This window comes from Thunnus albacares, chromosome 12 (assembly GCF_914725855.1).
Source record: "Thunnus albacares chromosome 12, fThuAlb1.1, whole genome shotgun sequence".
Lineage (NCBI taxonomy): Eukaryota > Metazoa > Chordata > Actinopteri > Scombriformes > Scombridae > Thunnus > Thunnus albacares.
In genome coordinates, this window is record NC_058117.1 from 26,698,703 (window position 1) to 26,722,115 (window position 23,413).

Here is a 23,413-nt window from a genome sequence, read left to right on the forward strand (position 1 = left end):
CAGCTTTTAAACAGTTTTTTTTTTTTTTTTTTTTTTTGCTACATTTATTTACGTGTTTAAACATGTGGCTTTTTTTTTTTTTTTAGAAATGAATTTCGCCCCGAACGAGAAGTCTAAATGATTTGTTATGTCGTTAATCTTAGATATGATGGCAATTAGACTTGCGTAATTAACCTTTGATATAAAGAAAGAAGCATTATGTGTCGTTTCGTGTACCAATAAATATTTTTGAAGCTCCTTTTGCCAGATGCCCTACAGAAAGGGAGGTTAGAGCTTGTTGATGGATGTTAGAACCATTGTTGTACTCAGACAAACACACACAGATGACGTCAATTACATTGCTTCGGGGTGATATACACAAATATGGACGCCACAAACACATGCGAGACTCGCATCTTCTCATCTCCGCAGTCGGACACTTGAACACATATAATTATACTCTTTTAAAGCTGCACAATTAGTCAACGGAAAATCAATCACCAGCTATTAATCTATGAATCATTTTGGGACACGATTTAAGAAAAAAATACAACATTTCTCTCGTTCCAGCTTCTTAAAATGTGATTGTTTTCTGGTTTCTTTGGGCTTCTTTGACTGTTAGTTGGACAAAATAAGACATCTGATGACATCATCTTGGACATGTTATAGTGTAATCTATTAATTGAGAAAATAAGCATTTTACATATTGTTGTTTTCTCTCATTTTTAATTTTCTTATACTACTGAGGTGTAGTCAAAGCCAAATTTCTAGTACAATAGACAATAATGTTATATTGTATTGCATGGCATCCATGAAACAAGCAAACAGAAGACGTCACTTAGGGTTCTGGGTAATTGTGAAGGGGATTTATCACTATTTTCTGACATTTTAAAAACTAAAGACATAATTATTTAATAGTAAAATACTTGAAAAAAATCAATACATACTGAAAATATATCTTAGTTAGTCTCTGTCTGTCCTTAAAAACACACATACGCAGTACAGACGCCCACATACGAGTCCACACAGCGCGTGTATTGTCTGTCAGTCATGGATCCTCCTCTGTCTGCCTCTCAGGGAGGCTTAACCAGAAGTTTCTGTGTCACCATGGCTGAGTCTGGTATAAAGTTGTCATCTTGTTCTCATTAGGAGGCTAGAGAGAGGGAAGGAGAAGGGGAAAAAAAGGAGGAGGAGGAGGTGGAGGAGGAGGAGGAGGAGGAGGGTGAGCCTGGAATAAATGAGGTCATCACTAACACTCGGCTCAGGAAGATCTGAAGGCCGGAGGAGGGGTCGACCGGGTGTGGTTTGGTTTGGTTTGGTGAAAGAAGGATGTCTATGTGCGTCCATGTGAAAAATAAAGAAGAAAATCACTCTGTTGACGGATGATACGGTTATTAAAAGGTGTATTCTGTAACAGTTTTATGCTGAAAAAAACATTTTCCTACTCAGGAATTCAACCAATAACCGATTCATGAACGTTTTTACATTTGCAGAAATGTCTGAGAGGTCTTTCCTGGTTAAATGTTTATGAAAAATAGACAGTAAAAGCAAAAGAAGTGATGCATTTTCTGTTTTACAAAAGCAGAAATAGGCACTGGGCATGACTGTCACCTTGCATGGCAGCTGGATTTACGAGATCACGACATCACGACATCATGTGAGAATCCTCGTCAGGCGTCAGTTATGCGCTCGTGTCCGAACCACCGGTCGGCGTCCTATGAGGATGCTCACATGATCTCACAAGGTAAGACGGTGATAGACGGCTCATCCAATCACCTGCCAAGCATTTTTTTTTTTCCCCTTCCTTTTCCAAACGGTTGGACAACTTCTCAGATGGTTCTGTGTATCAAATCATCGTGGCGTGGTCGGGTTACCATGACTGAACAAATGAAAAGAGTGCCGGCTACAATCATTCATTTGGCTGCTGAAGGCTGGTATGAAACTGAGAGTCTACAGACTGAGATTCAATGTCAATATGTGAGAAGCTTGTTTCAGTTTTTTTTTTTTTTTTTTTTTTTTTTTTTGGTCTTTCTCTCACCACCACATGTTTTGGCTGACCTCTCATCCATCCCAACCATGTTGTTGTTGGAGGAGTTCCACTCAGGCACTGGTCCAGAACAATATCCTTCGCACAACAGCACTATCTATGGTATTCATCTCCCTAGATGGCTTCAAAAAAAAAAAAAAAATTGAAAAAAAAAGAGGTTATGGCTGTGTTTGTGTTGTTTAGTTTACTTCATGTTACCACAACACCACAACGCCTGGAAGTTGGTTTATAATCTTAAGACTTATTACTAGAAATAACATTTCCCAAAACACAAGACATATTCAGCATAAGTCAGCGTCTGCGCTTCAGCGGGATTCGGTTTCACAGCGTCACCGTATGTCTGTGTGTGTGTGTGTGTGTGTGTGTGTGTGCATTCTGGGGGGAAAAAAAAAAATCAATATCAACAACCAGACACAACAAACGGGACAAATATAGAGACACAAGATCGATATGTGTTAACACTTCAGTGCTTTTTATGGGTGTCAGCTAAAACTGGCTCGATACTGTTAGTGAGGGAGGTGGAGATAGTTTTAGTTAGAGGAGGATGATGTTCTGCTGTGATAGATTGAGAGCATCTCTCCCAGTGCATGCTGGGATTGGCCTGGGATTGTCCCTAGTGCTTTGCTGAATAGGAAGTTGTGTCGATTATTCCGTTGTTGCATTATTAATGTTCTGTATTCTCCTTAAAGTTGTTCATGTTTCTTTGTCTTTGATTCTTTTGCCTTTATTACCTTTAATTGAGTCAAGGTGTATATGAAGTATAAATAAGATTGCTTTGACTTAATATGGTCTTCTATAACTTAGTTATTTTTGTATTTTCAAATCATTTGTTTGCAGTCATCCAGGTGCACCACATGCAGAACTACAACATACTGACACACAGCTGGCTGATGACGGTTGTCAGATACTGTATGATTATGTCTAAACTGCCTATTTTCCACTTATACAGTATTAACTTTCAGGCAAGGGTAAAATGTATGAACTATGTAGGGCCCTTAAAACTTTCCCCACAATGGAACAAATGTCTCTGAATGACAGTCAGATTCATAAAATGCAGAGCTTCAATGGTTCGTTTAATCCTTTCAGTCATTTTTCAAGCAAAAATGCCAAACTCAGACTCAATTCTCACATGTTAAGATCTGCTGTTTGTCCTTGTCAATTACAGAGGGGTGACACATTAAAGGAAAAACTGGTCCAGGTCTGAATGTTTGACCCTTACAGTGAGGGGATCTGGTGGTTCTGTTATGCTGTGGGGGGTATTTTGCTGGTATGGTTTGAGTCCACTTGTCCCCTTAGAGGGAAGGGTCACTGCTAATCAATACAAAGCACAAGGGGTCACTGAATGGTTTGATGAGTATGAAAATGATGTGAATCATATGCTATGACCTTCACAGTCACCAGATTTCAACCCAACTGAACACATATGAGAGATTTTGGACTGACCTGTTAGACAACACTCTCCACCACCATCATCAAAACCCCAAATGAGGGAATATCTTTGTGAACAATGGTGTTCATCCCTCCAGAAGAGTTCAGAGACTGTAGAATCAATGCGAAGGCAGTTCATGGTGGCCCCACACCTCACTAAGACACTTTATGTTGGTTTTTCCCTTTAATTTGTCACCTGTCTGTATGCGTTAATTAAATAAATCATCATTTTAAACTGTTAGACTAAACAAGCACATTGAAGACATCACCGTGGCCTCTAAGAAACCGTGAACGTCACTTTATCACTGCTTTTTAACATTTCATAGATTATATGATTAATCTAGAAATTAATCTGCAGATTTTGGCATAAACTCTGAGAATGTTTTTGGGAATTTAGCTTTTATTAGTTTGACAGCTGAGAGTGACAGGAAACATAGAGAACAACAGAGGACTGACATGCAGCAAAGGTCCTGAGGATGTTTTGGTCATGTGGTGTCGTATTTATTTCTTTATTTTTTAAATTTTCTTTAATATACAGTATTACTACTATCGCAACTACCACTGATGAGCAAATTTCCTCATTATTTGCCCTTTACGTTGCTGCATAAAAACTATCAAAAATACTTTTTAAAACAATAAAAGCATCATATATTCTGTTCAAAGAAAACCACAAAGCGACCAGCTCCCACAGTAACTACTGATAGTTTATTCAGTCGTCAGTAGGTCTGCAGATACATTTCACTTGATGGGGATCTATTCCACATAGCAACAGACACACATACAAATATGTGACTGGTAGTCTGACTGTCTCTTGATATTCAGCGACAGGACTGAAGGAGTCGCTTTAAGAAACTCCTCTGGGTTTATTTAACCTCACGCCCCCCCCCCACCACCACCCTCCACCCCCCCACCACCCGTCTGCCTGCCTGTCCTGTCTCCTATGCTGCGAGACGCGCCTATAATCTGCTCAGACCAGCATAACGCCTGGATCAAGAACAAACAAACACGCAAACAAGACAAACTCAAACAAGAAACGCATACTTAAGAATAAGAAGTAATCTCATCTGCCTGGCAAGTATGCACACACACACACACAACAGATTTCACTTGGTCAACAAGACAAACAACAAGATGCATTAAAAAAAAAAAAAAAAGGAGCTTAAAAGTTTACACAACCATTTGGGAAACAGTCACCGACATGAAAACTATTATCCACATCGCATATTCGTTAACAAAAGTATGAAAAACATAAATCGCGTGCTATTACAAAGGGTATCTGCACGCCAGCACGCACACACACACACGCACACAGAGCTAAAAAACTCAGCGTGTCTGTCACCCAGACACAACGCTGACCGGGGCCAGACATGTCAGTGATGGAGTACCGGAGGGTGCAGCTGTGCGGCACACCCTGACAACGCACACACATACACACACAGAGAGAGAGAGAGAGAGAGGAATGTGGTGTTGGCACGACCCAGGTGCCATCATTTAGGGTCGTGACATCGCTGCAGGAGTGTGTGTGTGTGTGTGTAGGGACGAGCTTGTCACCGGACACCTGGGGTATGTCAGGGTGTGAGTATGTCTGTGAGAGTGAGGAGAGTGTATGACAGAAGACGACAGGAATGTGTGTCACTCTGCGTGTGTGTGTGTGAATGTGTATATTCTGGCAAACGCTGTGAGTGTGTCCATCTGTGTGTGTGTATATTTGCCAAGTGAGTATCTAGCACTAACCTTCACCTCACTACCCCTGCACTTTACACAACACAGGATAAAAGGTCGGTCATCCTAGACTCAGACATCAGTACAATGGATCTTCAACAGTGACTCCGAGCTGTGTTCATGTATCTAAATAAAGACATTACGAACTTTTCAACAACACAATCTTTCATAACCGTCAGTTTACCCTGAACGTACACGGGATCCGGCCGGGTCGGGTCTCCTCTGCGCTCTGCGGTTAAGTCACGGCTCTGTAATGACTTCAATGTCCGCTGGAAACAGTTCAGGACTGGATGGTTCCTTATTAAGCAGCCACATATAGTTCAGAGCTGTTCGGTCAATGTGGTTTGACTTTTACAAGCATATTTTTGCAGCTCATTTAGAAGTGTTAAAGGATACTTTGTGGCTGTGCTTAAATGTGTTACTTCTGACTTCCTCTGTGATCACACATTTTTTACGTGTCAATATAGCCAAACTCCCGGCACAGCTGCTGTCGTTAGCCTGTTTGTCTGACGATGTCATGGTTTTATCTGCGACTCAGCAGCTTGAGAATTTGGGTGTTTATGACTTATTGGGGACACTTAATGGGATTTGAGCCATTATTAAATGTTCATTATTGATACATTCACATGCAAACGGCACTTTAATCTTGATTCAGGTGATGCAAAATTTCAAGTGTTCGGTAGTGTGACATCATGTTTTTGTAACATAAATCTTTACTTTTCAAAGTAATCATGTCAGCTGCCAAAACTCCCTCTGAAATATAGTGTACAATACACATAGGTAGTATTTTATCACTACTATGTGCACATATACAGTACACTACAACTGAGGAATATAGTCTCATTTCTGCAGGACACCTCAAAGTGTATTATCACGTTTATACCATACAGGCAAATGACTGCAACAAGTCTGTCTGAGTTCAAATCATCATTTATGTTCATTTGTAAGTTTAATTAACGACTAGAAGTTAATTAGAAACACCAGGCAGAAGCACTGATGCTGTGATTCTGATTTAGAAGACGCGGTGACCAAAATTATGTTTTAGGTGTCCGTTAACACATTTTTAAAAGGGGCACCTGCCAGCCAATCAGAAACAAGTATTTACCTCGGCATGATGACCATCGAGTGAGCGATTGCATAGCGAGCTGCCAGAAAGTGGATTCCTACCGGTGAGCGAGGTTAATAAAGGTCACAGATGAAGTGTGGAAGTACCTTTGAAAGTCAGACTTCTTACTCACTATGAGAGAAAAAAGGAAAGAAGAAAAAAAAAAAAAAAGGAAAAAGGAAGGAGTGGAAGGAAGGATGATGAATGGATGGAAAGATGGCATCTGGAAAAACATTCAGTAAGTTGGAGGGCAAGCCGCCGCTTTTCCTGGCATGGATGATACATACTGTATCTGGACAAAAACAGACGCACTTTTTTTTTTTTACACTTAACTCCGTTTTAACAGATGCAGAAGCGAGCCGCACGCACGCACGCACACGGCAGCGTATTAAAAAAAAAAAAAAATGTACAGAATATACTCGTATTCCCAAGACGAGTGCTACATGCAGCCCTGTGTGTTTCATTCCAGTGTAAGCTAATAAAAGTGTCCTTGTGTGATGGGCCAGCCATTCCTTCCAGTCTTTAAAAAGCTCCTGTGGAATGGTAGAGATGAGTCACAGCTGCCAGGAGACCACCAGTCATGTTTAGTGGGACGCGCGGAGTCACTCGCACACACACACACTAATACACGTTTAATTCTTTATCCCTCCACCCCTCTTTTTTTCTCAGGCCACACTAATGTGGATAAATGTGATAAAAGCCTTCCATCAACACTAATCCCGTGCTTCCCGGTGGATCCCTAAACACTGAGCTTTTTGAAAAATTCTCCTCAGAGTGGATACATTTAAAAAACAGAAGTGGTGATGATCACTGACATCATGCACATGGTTACTCTTTGTAGCCTGGACGTTAGAAATGCTTCTCAGCCAGAAAAAGACACATGTCCAACACTCATATGATGTTATCTTCTTAAGATATTATACACAAATAAATATACATTCTCTAAAATATAAATGAATCACAATATACTGTATATATCCCATATAGAGTTCCTCCTCTGATCCTGAGCACATTAAGTGCAGAATCACATGACATCTTGATCTAATTTTAGGACCTAAATTACGGTCACTGTTTGCTGTTTGTTTTGACTTGACGTTATTCCAAGAGACATGCAAATGTAGATGCTGGTCAATAAAACTATTCCCAGCTACATTTGAATATTTCAATAAGCTACATATTCATTAAGCTTATTTAAATAAACAAACTGCAAATGCTTAAGTTGATCAGAAGCTTTAAAAAGTACAGTACATGCTCATTTTACACTTTAGAACAGTTATGGACAAAAAGCAAAATATTATAGAGTTCATTTACAAATGAACTGAGGCGCACAGGCTTGAGATTTTCTTGTGTGTTCACCGTGCCAACAAAAACACACATGCATGCATGCACACACACACACATTAACAGAAATCTGATTCTGAATCTACAAGAGGTCAACAAGACACAGGTCAAACAGCTGTCAAATACAGCAGTCCTGTTAATTTGTCCATCTCTCTTCCCCTTTTGGCTGCAACCTTTTCTTCCTCTCTCACCCACTTACACACCCACACACATATACACACACACACACACAAAAGAATCGTGTTTAAAATGTCTCACATTAATCCAATTGATACATCTGCACGCAATAAAAGAAAAGCCTAAACTAATTTAACTTTCCTAAAACAGCAGCTGCGCTTAACATCACCCAACAACACAGACTGTCATCAGCATCTCCCAGAGGTCAGAGGTCAAAAACCCAACACACACACACGCACACACACACACACACACACACACACAGATCTAGACAGTAATCCAGAGACATTTATATATATATATGATATACACACCACAACACAGTAGCTGGATTTATTTTCACACATCTGTGCTCGAAGCCTGTCCACGAGCACACAATCACTTGCAGCCACGCAGCTGTGCTCTCAGCAGATACAAACAGTGAACTCATACCCACACACACACACACACACACACACACACACTCACACACACACACATATTGGATGTTTGCCAGTAGAAGCAATGGGCTGTGGCTCTGAGCCTCACTTTCCACTGTGTGCACTTCTAAGATCTACCAGGCTGCAAACGCTCAGTCCTGCGTTACAACAGAGCACTGTGGGATTTAAAAACGGAGTTACCAGTCAGTCTGCTTCAATAATCTGTGCCACCGCTTCCTCAGAGTGGTTGATCTAAGCTGCATCATTGATCCTCTGTAGGTATAAAATGTCTATCTGGACTATCCGGTCAGCACAAGAGATCCAGAGATACCAAGCCCGCAGTCGGCCATCAGGCTCCATCGGGTTGTCTTTTAGTTTTCGCAGCTCTCAACGTGACAAAAACATCTGTGAGTCTGCGCTCATTAGTCAAGATCAGACCGCCGTCACGCCTCTAACTGTCAGGATCAAAGTTTCAATGCTTTCATTTGTAGTAAAATAAACAAGAGCACCTCACAAATCCACAACAGTACAATTTTTTTTTTTTTTTTTTTTTTGACAGACGCAGACGAAAGCTGCGTGCTGCATTCCTTTTAACCTGCGTTTGGCAGACCACCAGCGAGCGGCGCGTTTACCTGAATGGCTGCAGGCTCCGTGGCTGATAACATAACCCGCTCCATTCCGGCACATTACCGCAGATACTGCGCCTTAGAGTAGATTTCAACTTCACACTTTTCTTTATAATGCGCCAAGACAATCAGATGAAGATGAGATTTTAATCGCAGAATATAGACAAAGCTAAATGTAACTGATATGAAGGGGGGGGACAACATCAGCCTTCCTCAAACCGCTGAGCTGTTAATGATTCGGATCTGTGTAGCTTCTGTAGGCGAGAGGATGCTACTGTGGAGGCTGAAGGATACTTCACTGGTGCATTTCTTTTCTGTTAAATCGAGCGTCAACTCCTGCACGCTGTCTCGCTTTTTGATTTTATAAGCTGGATGACGATCCACTGACTCAAGCTGTTTCATCCACCTGTTGACCTATAAGTCACTAAGAGTGAAACTTTGTATTGAGTTAATATGAAACTAAACAAGACGGTATGTTGGGCTTTTTCAATGATCTAACTCTAAATTGTAGGAAGGTTTGCTCATTTTATACTATCAAAGTAAAGACAACACTGAACTAGAGCTGAAACTATTAGTCATTACCCCATTAGTTGCCAACTATTACATGAATCTCCGACTATTTTGATAACTGATTAATCATTTTGAGTCATTTTTTTATGAAAAAAGGCCAAATTCTCTGATTCCATCTTCTCAAATGTGAATGTTTTCTGGTTTCTTTAGTCCTCTATCATAGTAAACTGAATATCTTTGACTGTCGGTCGGGACAAAAGAAGACATTTGAGGCTGTCGTCTTGGGCTTTGGGAAACACTGATTGACATTTTTCACTACTGTCTGACATATTGGACCAAACAACTAATCGATAATGAAAATAACTGTTAGTTGCAGCCGTGCACTAAACACTGATGCAGTAATATCTGCGTTGGTTTGTCTTTTAAGACGTTCACCAACACAAAATTCCAAACGTTCTTTGGTTGGAGACTGTTCTGGACTGTTGGTTGGACTGAAAAGGTTATTTTACCACCTTGAGCTCTGGGAATATGTGTAAACCTCACAAGTCATTGCTTCTTTAAAAACTAGACCAGCTGATGAGGGATGAAAGTAATCATCAGTTACAGCCCTGCTTCAGACATCAAGCTGCTGATGGAAACATTTTATATATATTTTTTTTTTAAAACAGGGAAATTCAAACTGTGCAATGAACCGACGCGTACACCTATTCCTTAAGGATTCGGTGTCAAAGCAGCGAGAGCGGTGCAGGATTTGTGTCAGCGAGGCTGAAGGGTTGTCATGTATGAAACGCACACGTTCTCTGTAGCGGAAAACGCCTGCAGGGACGCAGGAGAGAGAGGAGGGGAAAGAGAGAGAGAGAGGGATGTGAAGAGATAGCACGATGACAGTTCTCTGAGCGGGTACGCACCTACACACACACACTCGCTGACACACGTGCAGATACGCGCTCGCACCTGGAGGCCTGTAAACATGATGATTGACAGCGTAGTGAGAGAGAATGCTTACCACCAACGGCGTTCAAGTTCCACTGTATCGCAGAAAGCAGAGCTCGTATATATATCTCTCGTAAACATACACTAGAAATTATTGCTTAGATATGTTTTATTTCACTTTAGGGTCTTGAAAGGCTCGCCAAAACTTAGCTCTGTTAGAAAACAACTATTACATTTCTCACTCTTGAGGATATATGTCATAAAATTTCTGTTGTCCAACCATCCAAGGACTGAATATACTAAAAGCCTGTAAATGTTCCCATTTGAGAAGCAGGAAACAGATTATTTTTGGCGTTCTTCCTTTAAAAAAAAAAACCTTACATGACTTAAATACTAACATATGTTCACTAAAATATCAAAATAGTTGCTGATTAATCACCTAACACAGCTTCAAACTCTGCATCCTTTTTCCGATTCTGTGGCATCGTTTAAACTGTTAGCACTTTTTTTTGTTCCCCGAGGGATGTACTGAAGGGTTTGACCTCAATAAGAGATTTGTGACCTTGTGACCTCCTCCAGGCTGTCAGTCAGGATGAGCTCCTCTCCTGTCACTTCCATACCTGGACAGTAAATCAACCGCACCCTGAGGCGATGTGTGAATCAGTCTGTGAGGAAGGAAGATTGTCAGGCCTGCAGTCAGACCAGTGTAACTAACTTCTGACAAGCCGCGCATGAAACACAAAAACAAATCACTCAATTAAGAGACAAATACGCGGTAACTTTTTACTGTACTGGTGAAAAATATATTGCTTTACCTATTCTGCTGTCTTTGGGCTGCTCAATATTAACATATTAGGAGTGACAGAGTCCATGTTGACCCAGATCCATTCCTGTTTAGATTACTGGAGAAGATATGCACGGCTCATGTAAACATACAGAGGCCTTCACAGATCAAACACATGGTAAACTGTGCTATTAATAAAAGTTCAGAAACAGATAAAGTCTGCTTTGATACACAAGCAATTCTCTTATCTGACTGGTCAGGAAGGACTTGGAAAACAGTAAACATAGTTGTAATAGTACCTCATGTATCTGATGCACTGGAAAACTTGTACTTGGCGCTGTTGTGCGATTAATCGTTTCAGGCATTTTTCAAGCAAAAATAGTGAAAAAATGCTTCAAATTCTCAGGTTCGTGACGTATTTGCTGCTTCTCTTTGTTATATGTAATAATAAACTGAGTTTTGGACTTTAAGTCAGACAAAACAAGACATTTAAGTTGTTGCTGAGAAGTTGAGATGGACGTTTTTTTGTCATTTCATGGACTAAACAATAAATCTCCATCTGTTAGTTGCAGCTACATTAGTCAGACTACAAACACTGAGACCATGAGACCCAACCGATTCAAACACTCCAGCTAAGAAACGTAAATATTTGCTGCCGGATAAAATCAAAATTCAAAAGGGAAAATGGAAGAGTCGGTACAAACTATGACTTCCGGATGGTGTTCGCTCAGATGTGAAAGATCACAAAAGTCCTGAAAATAAACATCCTTCATTAACTTTTAAATACAAATCGAACAAAAAAGGACTTCATGTGTCACTGACTCCGTCAACATTCACAAGGAGCTCTGGTGGTGTTTCAAAACAAGAGCATGGTGGGAAATAACCGCTGCTTTGCTTTTTCAGTATTTTCCTTGCAGCATCATTCAGATCTCGAGGAAGGTCTTACCCTGTCTTTGTCGTCGGCCACGTCGCAGAGAACATCGTCCAGGTCGAGGATGCCGCCGTCGCCGTGCTCCAATCTGTGGACCTGCAGCCAGTAACTAGCATCCTGCAAGAGAGAGAGATGGAGAGAGAGAGAGTCAAAATCAAGCTTCTAATTCAAGACACATGCAAGAGAAAATACCTAACATAACATAAAATATAAAGCATTCACCAAATAACAAAGAATAGTCTGCATGAGTATTGATGCCGCATTTCTAGACAGATAAAACAAGCTGTAGCAAGAAATGATGTATAAATAAAAGCTTAAAACCTATACAGGTCTGTCTTTAAAAACTTCAAAGAGACACTTAAATATGACCTTCATAACGCCATTGTTGGCTCTTCAAGCAGGACATATACAAGGATAAAGGTCCCAGGGGGGGAATTACAGCCACGGTTACTGTATGATTGAGTCTAATTTCTCCTCAAATGTTTTGACATGAAAGATGCACGCAAAGGTCACAGAAGATTAAGAGAAGTGGGGAGATAAATAGAGGTAATGAGCGGGATTGGTGGCTCAATCTGCTTTAACAGCAACACTAAAACTAATACTTCAAAGTGAGACAGGCATAAAAAAAGCATATGAAAAAGGTAAAATAGTCCCTTCATCAAAACAAATGTGATCGTAAACGAGAGATGCATGTGAAAACAAGTGCACACAAATATAAAATACGACTCTACGCTTTAATGCAAGCAGCAATAATAAACCCAGACACGGAACGAGCGCGCCGCAAACTACCGTGCGAGTGCGTGTGAAATGTGTACAGTACCGTAAGTGTTTGGCAAAGTAATGAGTCAAGACGCCAGTGTTTGGGTTCAACCCGCACGCAGCAGCCCCGAGGCTCGCAGCCTCATTACCCACTTGTACGGTTCCAGTCCACTGCAACACACATGCAGCTCACTGCGAAAGGGCACCAGACACATTATAGTGGGATAATAATACTTCTGGAGTGTTTAACTCGCAAAATAACTCTGGATAAAAAAGGTTTCCCTTGGAAGAAATAGTAAATGGAGACGTTTGAAAAAGGCAGAGAGAGGGAATAAAAAATTATCAAAGAGTAAAGAATGGTGGGATATGAAAGGAAGAGGTGCAATTAAGGAGGCAAAAACAGTGACTTCTTCATTCGTTTCATATACATGTCATAGTGCCAGATTATAAAAACTTTTGCATATTGTTTAGACTAAATATGCCCGATGTCGGTGTCCAAATGGAGAATGAACGACACCACAGATGAATGTCCTATAATTCTTGGCACTTTGTTGTTCCCATAGAAACCACCTGGTACACAATAAAACATTAAACTTCAAATGTGTATTCCTTGAGCATTTTGTAATAAAATATGTTAGTGTCAAGTTCATTTTCCAGTCTTAAATAAGGTGAGTTGAGCTTGTATGTAAGAACACTTAGAGTATACTCTATACAGTCATGGGTATGTAACACAGCTGGCTCGTGACCTTTCCAGTTAAGTTGTCTGACTCAGCCTTTTACTGACAGTGAATAGGGTACTAGGATGGCAGGGGTAATGACTACTGCTGAGTCACAGTCAATCAAGCGAGAAAATTCAAACAGTTTCCAGCTTGTCAAATGGAAAGACTTTTATTTTTATGTCATTGTAAAGTGAATAGGCTTTTGATCAGACGCAACAAGCATCATCTCAGACAGTTGGAATGGGCGTACTTGACTATTTCATATTTTATAGACTAACTGAAAAATCTGTTGCTTGGTTTGTAAGATGAAAATGATGATTTGTTTTACTAATAGTAAAGACTTTCATCATCGCTGAACAGCCCAAGAAAAACAGACAACCACACGTCATATTTCTAATTTCTCCAATAAGTTGTCAAAAGTACAAGTGATCCGTAACGCTGAGTTCTTACAACCAGGAGGGAATTAAATGTGTGAATCCTCAGAAAGCTTAGCAAAAAAAAGATTAAAGACTGGAAATACAAGCATGACAAGAAAAGAGCAAAGGAGCGGCAAAAGGTAGAGAGAACATAAAAACAAAGAGAGAAAGATGAGAGCAAAGCTGACGTTATTATTTTTATGTGTCGTGTGTTCAGTCGGCTACACGCGCAGACTGTCAGGCAGCCTGTGTAACCCCAGACACGGAGACCCTGTGGATTCCTGCTGATGGAGTTCAGTGTGAAAATATAAATGTACAAACACACACACTCACTGCTTAAGGCACTTCCAAATAAGCATCACCTTTTGGTGCAAGCTTGTAAAAACCAACAGATTATAACAAAATACAAGATATGACCTTAAATATGTGTGATTTTTCAGCAAATTAGCCCTGAGTTTTGTCTTGCAGGGGGGATTTTTACCTATGATCACCTTCGCGTTTAGAAACTTTGACCGTGTTTGACATCATAACAGTATAAAAATAACAGAAAATCACAAAAAAAGCATGATAAGTTACCTTTAAAATATATTTAGGCTACAAGCTGCACTTCAATTTAAATGAAGCAGCAGAGTTCCTGGAAATCCAACCTAAGCTGTAAAACTCTTATCTAACAGAGAAATGCAGGAAGTAGCCGACATTCACTAGATCTGCATCTGTCAACAAAGCATTGCAAACAAATTACTGTGGCTTTCTGTGTGTGTAAGAGCTTGTTTTCCCAGTCGTTGTTGTTGTCGTCGTCTATCATTTTCTTGTTTCCAAAGTAGCTATTTTAAACAAAAAAAATAGGTCAGCTTGTGCAAATTTGCTTTTACAAAAACTGTCTGTGAGGTGTTGCGAGACAGGAGACCACACATCAGCGCCTTTAATCCTCAACTCAGCCAAAACACATTTCACTTCTTTGTTTTGAAAGAAATGGGACGAAAAAGCGTGAACGCTAAAGCAAGTTCGTTTACGGCACGAAAACGCTGACGATGACTATGTTGAGCATTCAGACTAAATTCGGCTAAATATATGTTAAAGTTTTTCTATATAAAAGTTCCTAAATGTGTCCCGTATGTGTCACATGTGCACAGAAACATGTGAATGGACACATCATACACACAAACAACAATAAGACACAATGATGCAGCGTGGAGATCCCCCGGGGTTGGTTTTTTTTTTTTTTTTTTTTTAACTCAAGGCTGCGCTATGTTTAGACATCAAGAAGTGATGTTACGATAGTGTTGATGAGCGTGGGCTTATGCGTAGCCGTTGACTGGATCGGTTTCATATAGTATGAATGTGTTTATAGTATGTATGTGTGCTTATAGTGTGTATGTGTGTCAGCGCTGGGTGTGGCGGACCGTATCAAAGCATGTGTAAAATGCTGCGTGAGTGAGTGTGTGTGTGTGTGTGTGTTAGTGTGTCATATGTTGGGGGCCAAGTTCATCTGTTAAAAATAGCTCACAGCAAATGCCACGGTGCCAAACTTAAGACAGGGGACTGAGCCATATAGTAAACAAGATTATAAAGCTCCAGAGATGGACGACAACACACAGAAGGGCTCTGATGTGGATATCCCTACGAAAATGACTCATACAGCTGGACTTCACTCTCTCTACTGTCTCATCCATGTGAATAATACAAACTTCTAAACTCTCATGTGTTCCCTCTGGGCCTAATCTGGCAGGCTCCCTCATCTGAAGTATTGCATAAAAACTTAGGACAGATCTGGAGTCAGATCAAAGACGGCGTTGCCCGCTGCAGGCCTCATCAGACCAACAGACCTGGACGCGGGCCAAGGCCAACACACCAGCTGCGAGGAAAGCCCGGCGCTTCATTACAGACCAGCCGAGCGGCCCGTGAGATGCTCACTGCACCGTAAACGCTCGTGAAGAGGTCCGTGTCTGTTGTTAAGAGCGTGCCTTTGTGTTGTTGTATGATGCATACTGCTCATCAAGTGTCAGACTGAGGGTTTAAAGCAAAAATGTGTGACATTTTACTTGTTTTAGGGGAGAAACTTCACTTTAGTTCTGCAGCTTTGCAAAAAACATGCGATGCAGCAATAAGCCACAAAGTTTTATCTTTTGCTGCAAAAAAAAAAGTGAAGGAGGAGATTAATGCAGTTGCTGGGATTCCTAAAGGTGAATCTAAAGGTGCAACTAAAAAAAGAGGAAGTACTGCTTGATAGAACCTCACCAATCAATCAAACTTTATTAGTATAGCACCTTTCATACAGGTTAGTGCAATTCAAAGTGCTTCACAGATGACAGTAAAACAACCAATTTGTCAGAGTCTGAAAGTTGAAGGTCACTCCAACCCAGCAAAGGTCAAACTCAAGATTTGTCAACACATATTTTTTAAAAAAAGCCCAGCTACAGTCCAGAACTCAACAAGACTTTTTTTTTTTTTTTTAAATCAAAGCAACAATCGGTTGCCCGGCACAATTAAAAAAAAACAGAGTTTATTGTGGAAACGCAGCACAGGAAGGTGTTGTACAGAAAACCAAACACCAACATGTCTCTGGAAGATCTGGACGTAAACTTCCAGTCAGATGAGAGCGACTATGACGACGAGGCTGGAAAGAACTCAGGTGTTGTTGAAGATGATTACGAGGCGATGTTCAACGAGCTCGTCCAAATGCACAACGATCTCATGTACTTTGAACACATCTACATGAACAACATAGACATGGACATGCAGGTAGGCTACAAGTTAACTTAATTACATATTAACCTTTTTCTTCAATGATTTTATGGTAAAGTATTTATCAATTAATACAAAAATCATGTTTTTCTTCTGAAAAATACCCCAAAAAATGAAATGAATGGACAGAATCACACAAATCCCACATTTGAGAAACTGTAAGCTGAAAATTTTAGGTATTTTTATATGATTAACCAAAAATATACTAGATTCATTATCTGTCAGTCAAATAATGAACCGAGTATTTGTTTCAACAGTACATGGAGAACGAGGGTGGATCAAGCTTCAGCCATAACAGCGGAGACTCGGAGATGGCTCTCGTCCAGGACTATATCCACAGTATTATGGAAGATATATCGTTATTGTTCACAGATTCCTCCGAGTCGTCTCCCGTCACGTCGCACGGTGACGGGTCAAGCTCTGGCACTGAAGATAACGGCCTGAGCTTCACTGAGGATTTTGTCCAGCTGTATGAAGAAGTGATCGAGACGTCTTCCTCTAGTTGGTCTACGGTCTCTGATGATGATGCTGATGATGAACAGATAACCAATACTGACAGTTTACAGGATGGAGATGAAGAGGGACAGTAATAAACAACTGGATCTTTATGCTGTAGGACTTTTTCTTGAGGGTAGTTGTGGTGAAAAATGTGTTTCGCTTGTTGTTCCTTCACTTGGATGTGCAGAGTTTGACACTACGGGGCTGTTCTCACATTCATCTGCTCACCTGAGATCTAAACATGTACCTACCAGCATGATCTGTGACATCACAACTTGTCTGGAAGCCAAGTGTGATGTGGAAACCTTGAGCCTGCAGTGCACATACATTGGTGCAGTAGATAAACTTAATTAATTCATTAGTTTAACTTAATTAATAAAGCATAGTCATAGAATCTGGATTTTTCAATGATGGGAAATATGTCCTTTAAGAATTTGTAAGTAGTTAATTGAGCTTTTTTTGTGGAAAAACCATATCAGACACAATTAATAATCAAAACCAGAGTATTTTTTATAATTTATCATTATCCAGTTAATTTAGATAAACTGTATGTGTTTCATCAACTAATACAAAATTTTAACAACCAGCATGGACATTTTCAAAAAGAATTTTTTTTGTTCCCCTTAAATCTGAATATCCCCAAAGACACCTGATTCAAAATGCAATCAACCTGAACAGACCCACATAGAGAGAAAACACCCACACCTGCAGCAGTGTGATGCTTCATCAATTAACAAGCAGCCGTAGTGCAAAAGAGCAGAATTACAATCATTTTTCTTGCACTTCACAGGTCTGATTATCTGTCTCCTACCACTGGGAACAACTCAGCTACGTCAGACTGAGCATGGGTTGAGTCTCTAGAAACTTCTACGTGAAGAGAAAACATCACGTGACTCATTAAATCCTCCGGTTTGAACCGCAAATGAAATTAAAACAAGTTAATTATCTAAATATAAAAGCAATAAATCACTTAATTGTGTTGCCTTCACTGACATCTGTAACTATTAAAGAAAAAAAAAATGTACTCACTAATAAAGTCATCTGTCATCATCATCATCATCATCATCTTCTACCATGTTGGCTATCACCTTAGTTTATCTGCACTGCAAGTACTTTCTTCCTGTTTTGGTGCCACAAAGCGATCGCCCTTCAGGCTACAAAGCGATGCAGAGATGTCTTTCCCAATCTTTTCTTTTAGTACACAATGTAAAACCAGAGTGTAAGAAGCCTTTAGGCTCCTACTGTTCTTCTGGCACAGCTTTTGTTTTTGTTAGAATCTTTTTTTAAATTGATGTGGCAATGATGTATTCATGTTAAAAAAGGCTCCGAGCGACTCCTGAAAGGATAATGATTGTTATTTGTTCTCTATCAATTCGCATCTTTACTCTGTTAAGTTTCTCTATATAATAATGCAGCATTTCCAGTCTATCTCACCCCCCCTTCCTCAACGTTTTCTCTCTTCCTGCTCTCTCTCTCTCTCTCTCTCATCACTTCATCATTCTATTCGGTTTCCTTCTCAGCTCTTCCTCGTCTTTGTCCTCATAAAACTTTAACACGACACCGGCCGTCCTACACTTGACACACATTAAGAGATGTGTCATATTCAAAAAAAAAAAAAAAAAAGGCTGCAGTGTTATCATCTGTGGGAATCTCTTTCTACGCAGCTCCATAGAACGCTGCATCGATGCGGATATATACGGCTGATCGATTCTTGTGTAACTCTTCATTTGCAAGTTTAGTGTGGCACCATTTTGTACTCTCCAGAGTGCGTCCCGGTACTAAAAAATGCATGCAGCCTTCTCTCCTCCTCCTCCTCCTCCTCCTTTTCCTCCTCCCTCTCAATTTAGGAAAACAGGATGGGGCACAAAAAAAAGATATAAGGGACACAGAAGATCTAAAAGAATAATTAAGTGATTGTAGATTTAGGAGTTGGAGGGTTTAAACCAAGGCCAGATGGAGAGAGAGAGAGAAGCAGGAAGTTACTTAAAGGCAACGAGACGGGTCGAAGCTGCTGAAATTAAAGCGACGTGACGCTTATACAACCTAATGCAATCTGTAGCAACACATGCTTTATCCTCACAGCAGGTGACATTTAATGTACAGCGGATTAAGAACAAACAGTAGGCTTATTGTCACTTAATGTCAAGTGTGTGATTGTGTATTAAATCGAGTTGTAGCATCCCAGACGACCTGGGCAATTTGCAATGAGCTAACGGCTAATATCCTCTGCTGAGATGCTGCCAGTTTAAAGGGTCAGTTCATGCAATTTGCATAATATTTCTATTCAACAACAACCCTGCAATAAATCCAACCTTGATGAAGGTTACAGTTTTTGTTTAAAGTGTTTTAAAGTGTTGGTTCAAATCTGGTCATTGGGAGGCTGTAGCTTGTAGTGCTTTCTAATATTTAGTCTTCTCTGACTGATATAATGTTAGGTTTTTATTGAAACTGTTTATGATGTTGATAAAGATAAGAGGGGTTTATTGGTTGGCTGTTGTTTAAGAGTGCATTAGTTTATGCTAGCTGGAGCTAATAAATCGTTGCTGGCATCTAAACATGCAGATATTTTTGTTTCTGTGGTTTGGAGATGCAACAGGGGTTTTTTTTTTTTACTATATTTGGTAAAATATACTAATGGACTAATAGAAGAAGAAGAAATGCTGCCATCTAAGCACTCTTTCTACTAAAAAGGAGGACACAAAGGGAAAAAAATCTAGATCATAACTCCATTATAGTCACATCATCTAAAACTGCAGTACAGAGCTGTGATGTATGAGGTCAAGGTTCAAATTATTCTGCTATAGTATCATGTAAATTACAGTTCTCCTAATGATCAATAATACAAATGGAAGATAAATTCCTACAGTATTACACTAGCTCTTCTGGAGCTTTCAATTATATCAAACAATCTTCCACAGCAGATATAAAAGAATGAAGAACGAACTTTCAATCTTGACAAGAAGTAATAAAACGCTCAGGAAAAAAAATAAAAATGGAAATTTGAACATCTACTAAATTCCACAACAACTGGAAAAACCTCATCTGCAGAGGAGGAATGTGTGATAGGATCGAAAGCTTCGGAACAGCTACTACTGAACCTTTTCTGGTAGGGGAAGTGTTTTGCCGACTGCTGTTTCCAAGGTCAAGAATTAATCAATGTCAAAAAATCAAAGCCCTGTTGCGAAAGAATTCATAAAAGAACAAGAGAAAACGACAACAACATGGAAATCTAAAGTCAAGGTTGATCTCAGCCTTTTAAACTTCTCGGCTTAGTGCTCGTGAGAGGAAAAAGAGAGAGACAATTATACATTTTTAAGCTCTTACGTTTGCATTCTTGTCGGCATTAAGATTTGATAAGGTAATCTTGGCCTGACAGAAGGGAATACAGGACATCTTTAAGCTGCTTAATGGTAAAAATGCAGAGGGCTGTGGTTGTTCTGGGCAACTCAGGTGAGACTGTAAAAATATAAAGCAGGTTATAGCAGGAAAAGAAACTCATGTTTTTCGAAACACACACCCTCCCTGGATAAATAGAGGTTAACTACTACTTGTTTCCTCAACCCCTTCAAAAAAAAATGTGCTCACTTTTACAAACAGACTGGCTTCTTCAAATATTACCACCTTTCTTTATCTGAGCAGACAAACATGTCTCCACTCCGCTTATCAAGTTTGATAAATCCTCCTTCAGTCTCTTCTTGATGTCGGGATGTGTGCACAACCGCGGGCGGGCGGGCGGGAAGACACGACGTATGTGACCCTGCGCCGCACGGGGTCGAACAAGGTTGAAATAAGAAACAAAAGAGTCTTTCATTCAAGTATAATGACACCAGTGAGGAGAAGAGGGGTGGAAATTGGAAAATGCCATTCAAGTGCTACGTGATGTGTGTAAAACCACAGACTGGTTTTAGTACAAAGACAGATGTGTCAGAAGGCGGTGTGATGACGAGGGACTACAACCGCTCTGCTGGTGTATGTTTATTCACGTGTGTCAGCGTGTGTGTGTGCACTATGTGTGAATTTTGTAAGTTGCCGGTTTCATTTACTTTCAGGTTCAGATTTGCAACTTAAGCTACTTTTACAACTGAATTAATGACCCACTGATTCCAGTCAAAAATGTCAACATATTGTCAACGAATCTCATGCGCAGATCCAAACCAACAATGATCTACGTACAAGTATTTTCTTTGTATTCGCAGCCTGATATATCTTATTCCTCTGTGCAGCAGACCTCCGTCGTTGTTCCAAAAGCTATTAAAAACACATCAGTGAGCCACGTCGCTGCACTGGATGACATGTTCCTTCACCACAAACATTACGGGTCACATTAGTTTGTTTAGAAACGGCTCCAAAAGAGTCACATTTTCAGTCTCTGGAGAGTAGTTCTGTGTAAGGCGGACGCTACTGAGCATGTGCAGGAAGGCTGTTCTGTTTACGGTGCTTTGCTAGCTTGTTGTGCTACATTTACATTCACGTATCGCTCTTTAAAAGCGCTAAATGTGGCATGGTTAATAATGATTTACATATATGGTTCATTCAGATATCTACAATATCAAAACTTGGTATGAGATATGAGGCTAGAACCTGTAAACATGGATGTGTGTTTGCCATCAGCATTCACATCCTCTGTCTTACTGCACCTTCTGCCCCGTCCATTCAAGTACCAAACATTCCTCCTCATGTAAGTGCCAAGTGGAATTCAAGAGTCTGGACCGTTGCCAGACCGACGGCTTGTCCATTTACTCCCAGCAGCATTAACAACCGCCCTGTCCTGCTGTGTGTATATGTGCGGGGTAAAGGCTCTGGTCTTCGGTTGTAAATATTCAGTCTGGATGGGAAGGAGGGGGTGAGAGGTTTCAATCAGGGTGACGGGCCACAAAAACAAGAGCCGGAGAGGCGAGAGGAGGCGGTCAAAGTTCTGTCACTGCATCCCAGAGCCAAGACACTGACACTTCCCTCACCATGTGTTTCTTCTTCTTCTTCTCTTCTTTTATTCCGGTTTCCCCCTGCGTCTTCATCTGTCTCCCTCTCTCTCTTTTCATGCCAGTGTCTCTCTGTCCCTGAATCTAAATATTTTAATATCAATTTTAGCTCCATTGTTATAAATAATGGAAAACTGGCTCACTGTTTTGGGGGTTTTTGACCATTTTTTTTTACTGAAGAATGTTCATGATTGTCACACATCCAAAGGTTATGTGTTTTGCTTCAAAGCAATAACTACAGTTTCATTTGTATACAGTTAGCAAAATCCTCTTGTAACACAGCTCGGCTCCGAAAATGCTTCTGGCAACTGATGGTGAGGAAAATAATGGGAAGAAAAATGTAATTAAGCTCCTGGTTATGCTCTAGTCCCACTCTAAAAAGTTAAAAAATACAATAAATTAATAAACTGAGGAACATTTTTGAGGAAATTTGTATTTTCAAAATAAAATTTTGACCAGCGTATCTTTTTTTAAATCATTAAAATCAACACATTTTTCAAAATAAAACTGCATATACTAACCCCTACATAAAACACACATTGTACTGAGAGCTACACTGTAATGACAGACCAAAATAAAGAGTATAAAGTGATTCCACATGACAAACGCAGTGACTTTATAGATCCAGACACAGATCCATCTTTCTTTCCTCCATAATGTGTGTCCTCATCTATTACACACAACCATCGCTCCCAAGCTTCTCCATCAAGGTCAAAGCTCAAGGCCTCATCCCTCAATCATTCCTTTTATCGATGTATTACCCTCGTGTCCTTTCATTCAACCGTTCAACTAATCTTTCAGCCGTTGTCTCAGAAAAACAGAAACACACAGAGAGAGAGGGGTGGAGGGGGGGGCGAGGCAGAAACCAGAGAGGAACACTGGAAAAAGCAAGCACCTCAATGGCAGCCAGCCTCACACAGAACAATGTCGCCATTCAAAGAAACCTTCGTATCTGATCTGAACAGGCCACCGTTTGACAGTTTAACATACTACGCTCTAAAAATAGTCAAAATTACACCGCCTACGAGCAAGACGTTAAAAACTGAGGCAGGTAGGATTAATCAGCAGACTTTCTTTTTTTTTTATTCAGCACATTAAGCTTTAAACAAGAGAGTCTTTACTTCAGCTTCAGCATGAGCAGTTTACCTTTAGTGCTGGGATTACAGAGCTCCTCATCATATAAATGACTCATTTGATGGACAGAATCGAACCAGAATGATCAAAAAAAAACCAAACAAACAAAAAAAAAAGGCAGGTTGTGCGAAACGTAAAAAAAAAAGAACGAGAGGATCTCA

At 40.2% G+C, this 23,413-nt stretch overlaps 1 protein-coding gene across 9 annotated transcripts in view; it reads right to left on the reverse strand.

The window, feature by feature from the left end:
• LOC122994645 (partitioning defective 3 homolog) overlaps nucleotides 1–23,413 on the reverse strand; it is a 253,190-nt gene that overhangs the window by 194,004 nt on the left and 35,773 nt on the right. For all 9 annotated transcript variants that reach the window (XM_044369447.1, XM_044369452.1, XM_044369451.1 and 6 more), the window contains exon 2: nucleotides 12,018–12,119. In XM_044369447.1, coding sequence (XP_044225382.1) covers nucleotides 12,018–12,119 — 102 coding nt within the window. The remainder of the gene's footprint in view (nucleotides 1–12,017; nucleotides 12,120–23,413) is intronic.